This window comes from Grampus griseus (genome assembly GCF_964374135.1).
Source record: "Grampus griseus genome assembly, chromosome: 12".
NCBI classification, from domain to species: domain Eukaryota; kingdom Metazoa; phylum Chordata; class Mammalia; order Artiodactyla; family Delphinidae; genus Grampus; species Grampus griseus.
In genome coordinates this window covers 86,730,484-86,743,593 of record NC_139006.1, presented here as the reverse complement: position 1 = coordinate 86,743,593, position 13,110 = coordinate 86,730,484, and the positions used below count along the sequence as shown (strand labels likewise).

The 13,110-nt window shown below is 49.1% G+C and overlaps 1 protein-coding gene across 1 annotated transcript; it reads right to left on the bottom strand.

The window, feature by feature from the left end:
* Positions 1 to 1,403: 1,403 nt before the first annotated feature.
* Positions 1,404 to 12,865, bottom strand: GALR1 (galanin receptor 1; the record flags this gene model as incomplete). Its single annotated transcript, XM_082667234.1, has 3 exons — positions 1,404 to 1,721; positions 8,661 to 8,726; positions 12,200 to 12,865. 3 exons carry the CDS (start codon positions 12,863 to 12,865, stop codon positions 1,404 to 1,406), a joined length of 1,050 nt encoding a protein of 349 aa, XP_082523360.1.
* Positions 12,866 to 13,110: the final 245 nt, after the last annotated feature.

Sequence of the window (13,110 nt, the reverse complement as noted above, 5' to 3'; positions counted from 1 at the left end):
ACATGAAGTCCTGATTTGACACAGGTAGGTGTACATTACACAAATTTCTTTTTTAAAAAATCTTCTTGCTTTTGTATCATCCTAAAATAGATCAAAGTCTTACAGTCTGAGAATTATTTTCTAATATAGGATCATTTAATCTTTTCATACTATTTTCTCATTGTAAATATGAAATCATCACAAAAACTACATTTGAAACTCAAGTCATGAGGATTTGAACCCCAAATTAATATTTCCAGAGGGAATGATGTTTGGGGTAAATGTACATTAGACATCATTACAAATTTAATGAAAAAAGCATTTGTTTGTACAAGATATGGTATCCCTAGGTAGAGCCATTCATAGATTTGTTTTCTTCAAAATTTATCCGAACCAAACATTTAGTATATGCTTTCCCCACATGGCAGGACAATTATCTCATATGACTTGCTAATTTCTGAATTTATGGAAATTATTTTCTGTACATCATCTTCACTGACATTTTTAAAATTCTCTCTTTGGGGTAGATTACATTCAAGGCATAGCTAATACCTTGCCATATATATATATATATATATATATATATATATATATATATAAAATTTTAATGTCCAATTTCATTCTCAGAATCTCATTCACAGCTTCCACTATTAGAAGAGTTGCAGGTGGTGACTTCCCTGATTTTTTTAGTCAACTCAATAAAGACTAAGTTCACAGGATAGCTTTTAACTGACATCCCGATGGCTGACACCCAGGGTCATGGCCGCAACACCTCCTGACCTCCTGAGATAAACTTAATGGACCTCATGATTGCAGACAGACACAGCACAACTCAGAAGCTCTGTACACTACTTACAACTGGGAGCAAATGTGACATGTGCACTAAACTTATTTCCATCAAATAGCAGTGTCTCTATATAAACGGTCGCAAAAATAAAACTCAGGGAACACTTTCATGTGTCCATGATCGTATTTTAAAACACACAGTTTTAATATTACCCCTTATCTTAAAATTGAAGAACTAAAGCACAAACACGTTTTCTAAATAAATTTGCTTCAAAATGTAGATCACAAATATTCCTGGCCATCTTTCTAGGTCCTTATTCCTTATCCTATGAAGAACTGAACAAATGTAGGGAATTCTATTAAACTTTCATTTCTTAAGAGGTATAAAACTATTTTATTCTCTTTCGCTTATGGAATCAAATTTAGAAATAAAATAAAATTTAGAAATAATTTTCACTAGACCTAGGGATTTTCCAGGTAGATCAAAGTACTTTTTAAACATAAGTGGAATTTAATTAATATAATATGAATTGTTGTTAAGATAACAAGTTGCTGCCTTGTTTAACACCTCATTGTATTTTTTACGTGTCTACTCCACAAGTATGGAAACGCCGCACGAAGAACACGCTGATCTTTTTTCACACGTGAGTGCAATTGGTTGATGGCGGGGTGTCTACTCGACTTCTATTTTCTTTAGTGTCATTAAGAGGTGACTTATTGCGAACGTGGCACTTGAACACCTGCTTATAAGCCTTCCTGAAATTTTCAGAGAGAAACGCGTAAATGATGGGATTCACGGAGGAATTACTGTACGCCAGGCAGTGGGCGGTGATCCGGAAGAAGAAGGAGGTGGGCGTCAGTGGGAAGACCCCAAACTCAGCCCAGAGGTGGATGACGTGGTGAGGCAGCCAGGAGACCCCGAAAACCACGACCACCACCAGCACCGTCTGCGCAGTCTAGGAGAAGGAAAAGAAAGGCGATGCATCGATTACAGCAGGAAAGGAACCCAGCCTCTTACAGCACGCCCTGAGAGAATTTTCTGTGTATTCTCACAGGATCAAGTACGTACTAAATCCGCCTTAGGTGTTAACCTTCACTTCGCGCAGCAGTTTTGTTCAAAGCTTCCCCGGGACCGGCCTTGACCCTCCATAGGGAATAATTCTAGCAGGTATGTGAAACGCGTATGGATAACAGGAAGCGTGCTTTGAGTCATGGCAACAGGAACACACAGACTGAACACGGTAACTTTACAACCCGATGCACAGCACACAGTGGGACTGAGCCCAGGGAGGCAGCTCAGCTGAGCTCGTGAACGCTGCTTCCGAGAGTTGCCTCAACAGACAAGAAGAGATGTTTATTTCTCCTTGTTGAACTTGGACAAACTTAGAGACTCCCAACACGTGCAGTGGGTCCAGAGAGCCATTTCAGGGCCTGTCTCCCTGTTTGCTTGTGTCTCCACCCTTCCCTGCCACTCCTGAATCTGAAACACCTAGAAATCAGAGGCAGGGTCCACACGCGTCCTTTGAGGTTTCTGCTGAGCAGATGATGGGAGAAGATCTTCCCTGGGCAAGAACCTCGGCACAAGAGGAGCCCTCCCTCCCGCGCACCACGCGTGTGCCCCCGTCTCCCCGCTGCATCTGTTCTGAGTGCCCGCCACGGGCTGCAAACCTAAAGGGCTGGGGTTAAGTCTTGGGACACTTTTCCTGTGCTCCATCACCACCAAATCAGGACACGTTGAAAAGCCAACAGCGCAACTAACTGAAAACTCCATCTCTAGGGATTCGAACAAAAGACAGTGGGCTATTAACAATTTTTAAAGTATAAAATAGAAAGCCATCAGCTGGTTTCTTCCTTAAAAGCGTGTAAGCTGGGCTCAACCGCCTGACGGCAGAACCAGGGCTGGGTGGGGGCACCGAGAGGCGACCTCGGCTGACTGCTGGCTTTGCGTTCTTCACTCGCTGCCACGAATCCGGGCAGACCGCGTGATGATCCGCGGTGTAGATGAGGACGCTGAGACCTAGCCTGGCTAGGACAGGGCCTGCTGCCCGCCACCGCCCCCCCACCCCCCGGCGGGACGCAGAGTTACAGCTGGAGGCCGGTCTCTGTGATCCCAAGCCGTGCTCTGAACAGCGGGCGCTCGGGGAGAGAACATCCCACAAGGTCTACCTGGTAACGGCAGCCGCATCCTCGTCTCCGAGCACCCAGGGCTGTCTGGACCACAGAGCCTTAGGGCAGCTCTGTGGGCTCAGTCCTGTGACTGAATCACAGGGGGGACGTTTGCTGGCTCGCTCTCCTGCGCCAGCGCCCATCCCCCTCCATTCTCTTCTAGGGCGTTTGCTCCTTGAAGGTGAAAGGAATATTAAAGACGAGAGAGAGAGAGAGAGAGAGAGAGAGAGAGAGAGAGAGAGAGAGAGAGAGAGAGAGAGATGCTTTCCCTCTCTCCCCTGAGGTTGGGAATGCAGGAGCCTCTCTTCCTCCTCAGATCAAGCCCAGGCTGTGATGCTCTAAAGACTGTGTTGAACGTGCAGAGTGGAAACGTGACCATCAGGACACCTCCCAGAGCAGGAGAGCGCGGGTGCCCATCATCCCCTCCCAGTCACGACCCTAAATCCACTGTAAGCACTACCTGGTGGTCCCCTGTCCACCTTCCCCTCTAGAGAGACTGGGATCTCGACTGGGATCCACGAGTGTGCGGGGGGGGAGGTTGAGGGGAAGGAGAGAGAAAGAAGGAAGGAGGCTTCTTTCTCCTACAACCTCACAGGGTGGAGCAAAGTGATTCCACAACTAGGGAACCACTGTGGACCCACACATGCTTCCCCGGGAGAAGCGCAGACCCCGGCCCTGCAGGAATGTTCCCACCTGACAAGATGACGTTCCTATTACTCCCCATGAATTAGAATCCTGCTGTTAAGGACAACACCACCCCGAAGGTAAGGATTAAGGCTCCTCCAGGAGGGGCACGAGGTAGCAGACTGACTCAGAGAGGAAGTCTGTCCAAGACACGGGCTGGAAGCCGGGAAGCCCAAGCAGAAACGGGAGAGGAGACACTCAGACCTCAGGTCGAGGTCAAGGCAAACGCAGTGGTCAGCGGGGCTGGAGATGAGAGCTAAGCTCACCATCAGAAGGTGCACGGACCGTGCAGAAGCCAAGGACTGACATCAGCCATAAACGGGTTAGCGACCTTTGAAAACTGATGTCACCTCCCTGGGCTTCACTTTCCTGGCCTGTGAAGAGGGTGACCCAACCTGACAATTCCCTGACTGGGCCTGGTCCATTTCAACGCTTCAAACAACTCAGGTACAAACCTGAGGACGGGTTTTTATAGGGTGGCAGGTATACAGATTGAAGCCACCGACCACGTGACGCACAAAGCCAACAGCAATCCGCTCACATACAGTAAGGGACTGTCTGCTGTCAACCTGTTTACCCATTAGTGTGCGGGACACATTCCCAGACGCTTTAATAAAAACCATCTAGACATAACTCCACCTGCAAACAGAACGGAACACATCGTCTGTTCTTTCCAAGACAATAAGAAGATCTCTGTGCTTCACAAAACACTCTCTGGATATTCTGTTTCACTGTTCCTTTTAGGAAGTTCTTACTAAGTACCAAGCTTAGGGCAGAAATACACCCCAGCAGCTTACTGACAAGAGCCACGGTGTATCTTTGCATCATTGTAGGGCAATGGGCAGTATGGTATGTTTTCTTTGGGGTGTTTGTTACTGTCTGTTTACCCAAGTCCATTCAACATCTACCTTTTATTTTTTAGCAGTTCCACTGGTCTTTTCAGAACCATGAACGAGGTTCTTTTTCTCGGTCTACCTGTAGCTTTGAAATGTGACCGGATTACAATTACGATATAAATTAGGGAAGAATACTCAATCGGTACTTATATAAACTGTATCATTTATCGAAGCCTGTTCCCAAAAGAGTTTAATAGAATGTTTGTGCTCCCCGCTTAGTGTCAGCAAGGGTTCACTACTTATTTCCCGCCTGTTTCACAGGCATTCAGCCCGTCAGAGCTGGTACAGCAGTGGGTGCCCTGCACACGGGCCCTGGCGCTCAGCCCCGCAGCCCTGCAGGCGTCCACACGGCCATGGCATCACGTTAGGTGAGCGCATCCCTGCGTGTAGGCAGAGGCGGTACACGGCTTCTTCCTCTGTCTCCTTTGCAGTACAGGCTTGCTGCAGATGCCTCTGGGTCCAGGGAACTGGGAAGACGTGGGAGGGAATGCAGGAGAGAAGTCCACACTGCAGAACAGGGCCTGCAGCCAGCACTGCTTCCAACACCCGACTCAGAAAGCAGGCGCCTGGAATACGCCAGCTCCAGGTCAAGACGTGGTCAAAATAAGGCGTTGTACTAACAACCACGAACCAGGTTTCCAGCAGATCAGCGCACCATCATCACGCAGGGCAGAGCTTTGCAAAAATTCTGGTATCTGGGCCTCATGCCCGATGGCTCTGCTTCCACAGGTCACGGGAATTAGGTAGCTGCCCAGGAACCTGCCTTTCTAAACATCTCAATCGGGTGTTTGAAGAACCGGTGAAGAATTCCACAAAGGCCACAACAAAAGCAAATCATCTCATCCACCCCAAGTGAAAGGCTAAAGTATTTCCTCCATGTTGACAGCGCCTAGGCTGACCCACGCCGTCTCCTCGGTAGGATTCGCGAAAGCTGCTTCCTCTCTTCTCCTTTGAAATGTCAGCAGGTAAGGAGACAAGTCCCCTCTGTGGGGAATGAGGCTATTTTCATTTCTTACAGTTACCATTGGCCTCAATCACAGATGGACGTGCATCCGATGCACCTCCTACTTTTCCCACGTGTCTGTGCAGAGTACAGAACCACTGTATCATCGTCTGATAGAGAAGAAGGTATCATTTAAGGTCATGTGCTAAATCTCTGTACTAATTCCTATACTCGAGGTTGGGTGTTTTATTAGCCTGTCTTCTTGTTACTCCTCACTCTGAAAGTATCTGGAAAATACTAATTTCTCCTCCTCTGAGATGCTCCTTTTCAAGCCATCTGAGACATCCGTTATTTTTTCTTCAAAGAATTTTATTCATAATCCGTCTAATGGAACTTGGCAGAGAAGAAAAAAGTGACTAAAAGATGAGAGTGATGAAAAACATTTTGTGAATTGTATAAATGACGGCCAGAAAGCTCGCTGAATTACTTCAAGCCAGAAGGGGAAAAAAAGAGCAGCTGCTGAAAGAACCTCGTGGTTGAGAGGGTACCAAAAGGGCCTCGCATCTGCTTCCTTATTAGAAGGAACCATCCGGTGGGGAGGTCTGTCCCACTGGGAAGTCTCGCGGAAATTGTTTAAGAATCTCCTTTTAGTATCTAATCAGCCTTGTGCCAGAAAACGTGTCTTTATGTCCAGCAGAGCCTGGCATTAATGAAGCACAGGGCTCTGTACTATGATTACTACTATTTTGGCCACGGAAATCACACTCTTCATTTGTATTTTCCTCCAAACATGCAGGATAACTGTTCGGCACATTTGTGATGGAAGACCCAACAACTCTCTGCCCCGTGAGTGCTACCAGCCTTAACACTAAGGGGTCCCCAGGTGGGTGGATACAGCACAGAGGAAGGTGCCCTACTCAGCCACTGAGAGGGGAGCTGGAAATGGGCGCAGCTGAAATGAAGGAACTATCAAAATCTTATCGCATCACCCCGTCATCCGCCAGCAACTGAACATGTATACACACCAGGAACACTTTTCTGCGCGAAGACCCGGGGAGGCATCACCATGAGACAATCCAGTCTCCGCCTTCAGGGCTGACAGTCAAGCTGGCTTTCCATCCTGGACCCTCTGCTCTTCCCCCTCTGTCTCCCGTCTACTTGTTCTCCTCTCTCTCTCCCATTCCCTCTTCCCACCCCACCCCCGCACCTGTGTGCTATCCCTTGCCTAGACGCAGGTGCACACACACACACACACACACACACACACACACGCCCCAGCACCGCACTCTATTTGTTCTGTGCAAACAAAGAGGCAATTAAATATATCAAAAGAGATCTGCCATCTGTTCAGTGGTTATTAAGGGTCAGAGGTTGTGAGCATCGAAGAGAAAAGCTTCCCTCCTCCAAATGCTGAGAACTTCTCCCATGGTAAGAATTACATTTACACATACGTATAGAATATATACCCACACATATACATGTACACACACACACACCCCCATGCACACACGTATACACATAAAACCAAATGATGTAAATGTTAAACTAATCACTGATCTTTAGATCATTTTACTGTAAAACAGAAGCTTTTCTAATCATTTCTTCCAAGATCTATTTTCATTCTTTTTTTTTTTTTTTTTTTTTTTTTTTTTTGCGGTACACGGGCCTCTCACTGCTGTGGCCTCTCCCGTTGCGGAGCACAGGCTCCGGACGCGCAGGCTCAGCGGCCATGGCTCACGGGCCCAGCCGCTCCACAGCATGTGGGATCTTCCCGGACCGGGGCACGAACCCGTGTCCCCTGCATCGGCAGGCGGACTCTCAACCACTGCGCCACCAGGGAAGCCCTATTTTCATTCTTTTAATCACTTTTTCTCCTCTGGAACCTCCGCAATTTCTCTCCAACAGTTTTCAAATATAGAGACTAAAACTAACTGTAGCATGCAAGTAAGATCCAGCCAATGCTGAAGAAGTTTTATTTCCTTCCTGCCAAGAGGCAGAAAATCTTTGGCATCAGTCATAAGCAGGTACCACGTTCCAAGGGCATAACCTCTGCAGAAGTTCAGCAACCCCCACCCTCCCCCAGGGTGTTAACCTCTTCAAATATGAGCTAAATTCTGTGCTTTTTAACCAACTCTCTGCTATTTCTTTTCACGGGCTCTGAGAACAGGTGTGTTTTTTAGCCACATTATTGTTTATAAACAAGGAAAAGTCAGGAAGAGCTGTACTTTATTTATGCAGAAGTTTTTAAAGCAAATCTGATTAAACTATAATTTCTGCAAATTATGTGTCCTTGATCATAATAAATATTTAGAAGGAAAAACAAGGTATTTTAAGATGTTATGAGTAATATTTGCGGGTAAAGATGCTGGTTATAATCTCCTCCTCCCTAATCATAGGGCCTAATAATCTCATCAACTTTCATTCTACTTTCTAAAAATCAGAGATGATATAGATATTATCTGAATAAGAGGTAAATTAATCCTGATTTGTAAAACAGTTTTTCCTCAAAATGTGTAGTGTGATAAACTGCAGGATGTTAGATGCTGTAATACTCTTCAGGAGAAGCTTCCGGAATTCAGAATTCACGGGATGAAAAAGACAATTAAAAATGGGCTGAAATCCCCCGAGGCCCCTCCCATCTTTAGTTCTCTCCCCTCGGGGCCAAAGTCAGCAGAAGTCTGGGAGGAAGAGAGACGAACAGTGCATCTACTTCTGAGGCTTCAGGGAGAGGCTGTAACACTCTCCCGAAAGATTATTAAGACAGGGCCTCCTGGCATCACATCAGAGACGGTCAATACACAATAACATGACGGTAGTTTCATGCAAAGTGTGGATCCAGCCACTCGACACTCTGTCCCAACCAACCTAGCACATACCTTCTCAAGAGGCTGAGAATCCAGAAAATGCACCTCCCCCCCGCCCCCCCGTCCCGAGACTTCCATCCCTCCCGAGACTTCCATCCCTCGCGAGACTTCCATCCCTCCCGAGACTTCCATCCACGTTTTCTCGCAGCACGGTCACCTGGCCACCCTCAACAGCTCACTTCCCATTTCTACCCTCTGCCTAGTGGTAAGAGGCTCATCTCAAATCTCTGTACCCAGGAACCAAAACGTCACAGGCACAGGGTGGCTGCAAGGAGAGCTAAGAGTATACGTAAACTGAGCTCTAGAAACGCGCACAGGCTGTAAGTCCACGAATATTTTTACCTTTTTCTTCGATGCCTCTGACTTCTTTGACACGTTCTTCAACTTTTTGTGCAAATGATGAAGGACCTGAAAAACACAGACTCATAAAATCGGTTTGTCTCAGACCCCACACATCACTGTCCATTTTGCAACACTTCTTGACGTTCTGAAATGGGACCACCGTCATTTGCAACGTCATTCAAACTGAAATTCACATGAGGTGGTGGAGTAATGATGACTAAGAACTGCCAAGGACACCTGTTCCTCTAACCCTGAGGGGTGCCCAGGTGCCATCTGTGGCCGGAGCACCTGCTGGCAGAGAGTTCTGGTGCAGGGAGCTCTGCGGTTTCGTCCAGAAAGAGCCACACCGCTACCCATATGTGCATCCTTGTTGGTCTCCCTTCCACCTTGGCTTCCCCCAAGATTCTACATTTTAACAATCCCCAGGTCCCTGTCATATGTTAAATCCTAGATACACGGAAAAACTACAGACTGCCCTCCAGCATCACTGATGACTGGAAGACCGTTCAGCAAGGTTCTACAATTAATGTCCCATCAGGAAGGCTTCCAGGGAGACAATGGTTTCCTTCCTTAGAGAAACTAGCTTTGTCTTCTCTCGCCAATGTAATACTCAGGAGAAATGATGTGAGTCACTTTGGTTCTATGTAAGAATTTACAACATAAGCTATACAACAGGGCCGAGACGGCTGTACATATGCCACACTGGTGTTGAGTTCTTTCTTACGTCCCATCTGAGTGAAAAATCTAAGGAAAATTAGCTCTGGGTGACTAAGGGCTTTAGACTGTCCACCGGTTACTCGATGAGTCTCTCCAAAAACTGGAAGCAGTGTTCCAGCCACCTCTCTGTCCCCCTGAAGCGCCGCAGCACGGAAGTAATTTAATGGAACTGGACTTACTGTGAAAGCCTGCTCCGTTCGGCGGGATGCAGCCCTTCTGGACGGCCCTTCCCTGATTGGGAAGCCAGGGGACTTATTCACACCCTCACGATTCCTATGCAGGTCAAACAGCCATCACGGGGGGCATGAACTTCCGACTCCAAATTCCCAGCTCTACTGAGATACTTCTCACTTCCTACAGAGGCTTAGCAGCCTCTGCAAGACAAGACTTTCACTTGCTACAGGGACGTTTGGGATCACTCTCTGCACACTGACAATGGGTTAGTTTACTGTCCTGCCAACAGAGACTGGGGTATAAGAAATCAAATCTAAGGCGAAGATAGAAGAGAGGCTTTGGCAGGAACAAATGAGAACTTTCCAGGAGAAGGAAAGGGCTGGACAGGACCCTGCCTGGCGAGGACCGGCCTGGCGAGGTTCTTTGGGGACAGCCTTCCCAGAAGACCGAAAGCAAGGGACAAGAGGAGACACAGCGAAACAAAATCAGAGACGGCCACCTGGAGAGGACTCCATATGGAAAAGTCAAATGTTACCTGCTTCCTAACACTACCCCGGGGGTTACTCATTCCTTCCACAAACTCGGGGGGATCACGTCTGGGTAACTGCAAAACGCCTAAGGAATGCTGCTGAGTGGTCAGTGGAGAAAACACCCAAGTATGTTTGGAATAAATATGCAAATATTACCTTGAATTCCAAAGAAAGTTCCAGTTATGCTTAAAAGCAAACTATTTCCATATAAAAACTATCCCAATGATAATATATTTTTTGAATTTTTGAAAAATTTTAAATTTTGCCCTGTGTGTGACTTGTATAAATTCTCAAATGACAGAAATGTAACCTAATTTATTCCTAGACATTTACCTTGTTTCCATTAAGGAGACCTGAACTATGTTCCCCAAAGACTTTCGGGAAATGAAGGAAGAATGTGCTTCAAGTCTAATCCATGTCATGATGATTGAAGAAGCAAATATTGTAAGAGTCACTCTAGTCCCAAGGTCCATGCCCCACAGGCCCTCAGCAATTGCCCCTCTCTTGGGGGACTGGGAATCCCTGCACTGAAATCCTCCCTGAAGCCTTTACCAGCTTCATAGTCTGGGTCAGCTGCTTCACTCCTCCAGAACCCTCTTTCCTTATCAATAAAATATGCACAATAGCTCCAACCCACTGGGTGGCCTGCAGATTAAGTGAGATAGCGCACACTGGAGACCACTGGGCTGTGCAAACCAAGCTTTGATTTGCGTTTGCAGAAGATGAAATGAATAAAACAGCCATTTACTGAAGAGCTAAGCTGCAGTGACCTCCCAATTTCCCCAGTTACCACATCTCTTTATATATAACCCTTTGATGCAGGACATTCTTTCAGATCACATCCAGAAATATTACCATTCAAAACAGACATAACTCAACACAGATGATGTGGGGGGAGGGGACAAACAAAACCAGGTGGCTTTTAGTCAAGATTTCTGCTGGGGGGGAAAAAAAACCCAAAAAGCTCTATGAATTGAATATAAGAAATGACTGCCGTTCTACCTCATCTGATTATTCAGAGTCCTAGAGTCCCCGCCTTATGAGAAATAGAATGAGAGATACAGAGAGGGAGATGAAGAGAAAATGGTGGAAATTTCAGAATGTGGTTACAGCAGTATTTTTCTCATGGTGATGGGTCTGGGGAGGGTGTGTCGGGGAGAGCGGAGCTCACCCTGTGAATCACGTCTCTTAACTATCCAGCATATACTTTTACTCCAGTATAAACAAGACTTTCAGATCAGTATAAAATCTTCAGACTCATGTGTTATTAATGAAAGAGAATGTGATCGTGCTGAGCTACGAGGGGGAGGCTGGCACCAGGAAGGTTAACAGCCATTTTCCCAATAAGGAGGTGCAGGGGTAGGGGACCAGAGGTGTGTCAACAGTGTGTCTCTCAGCGATAGGGCTTTAGACTTGCCCCCCGAGGCACTTCATATTCCTTACCCCTTCCTAAAAGGACTGAAACGGGGAAGCAGCAGCTGGAAGCCCATCCACCCCAAGTTCTCTGGAGACTCCCTCAAGACTCCGTGAAGAAACACTGTCTAACCACTTGGATTTGTAACGCCCAACTTGTGTATAAGACGAAAGTCAAAGCTCTGTCGCCAGAAGCAGCGGCTTCACAGAGCCGGTCCCCGCCGGCCGCCCCGACCCTGTGCGCCCCGCGGGCAGGGAAATCTCCCCATCAGGCCCTGCTGAGGGCTGTGGAGGGGCGCGGAGCCTCCACCTGGCAAAGGCGTGCGCTCAGGAGGATGGAGCGCTCGCCGTGACCCTGCGGCCACGTGGGGCAGCCCTCGCGCTGGCTGAAGGGGCGGCGCGGTTTCCCCTACTGAGAAGTGGGCGTTGACGCCGCCTTCCGCCGGGACAACCTCAGGGCCCCGGGCCGGGGCGAGAGGACGGGCGCCCGGAAAGTGACCTGCTGCAAACTTTCCCTGGCGTTGCCCAAACTCCGAGTAACTTCCGCGCAACGTCAGACCCGCGAGCCCAAGCCGAGGCCGAGGGAGCAGGAAAGGGTCACCGCGCGGTCCCCGCAGAAAATTCTGAGGAATGAGGGCAAAGGGGCGGGGCCGCTGCGGGTCCCGGAAAGGGGTGCAGGGACGCAGGAGCCGCCTCCGGGCCCACCTTGGCGTAGCAGAAGCAGATGAACAGGAGTGGCAGCAGGTAGCCGAAGACGAAGGTGCACACCACGTAGGCCTTCTTGTGGCGCTGGCTGGACCACTGCTCCCAGCAGAAGGTCTGGTTGCTGACACCCCGGTGGAAGAGGCGCTGGTGGTAGGCCACCGGCGAGGCCATGGCGATGGACAGCGCCCAGATGACGCCCACGCCCAGCAGCGCGTTGCGGGACACCCGCAGGGCGGAGGAGCGCCGCGAGTGCACGATGGCCACGTAGCGGTCCACCGACATCGCGGCCAGGGTGAAGATGCTGACCAGCATGGACACGGTGAAGAAGTAGTGGACGAACTTGCAGATGAAGGCGCCCAGCACCCAGGTGGGCAGGGCGTACACCGTGGCCTGGAAGGGGATGCAGAAGAGCAGGTAGGCCAGGTCGGCGATGCTCAGGTTGAGGATGAATACGTTTGTGGTGCTGCGCGGCTTCCCCGGCTTGCTGCGCGCCAGCACCGTGATCACCAGGCTGTTGCCCAGCACGCCGAGCGCGAAGATCAGGCCGAACACCACCAGCGTGATGAAGTTCTCCACGCCGATGCCGAAAAGAGTCCTGGGGTCCGGGGCGGGGGGCTCGGGCCCGCTCGCGTTCCCCTCACTGAGGTTCCCGGCCGCCAGCTCCATGGCGCGCGGGGGGCGCCCGGGTCGCGCCGGCGAAGGGTGCTGGCCGGGGAAGGAAGGCGCCGCGGGGAGCCGGGGTACCCAGCCCCTGGCACGCAGAGCGCGAGTTTCTGAGCCTGAGCCTCCCTGATGGGCACGCGCCCGGGCGCCCGTGCCTAGTGGCACCGTCTTTTGGGACGGGGCTGCCCGAGAGAGGACACGGACCGGAGCCGGAACTGGACCTTCCCAGACCGTGCCGGTTGTCCGGA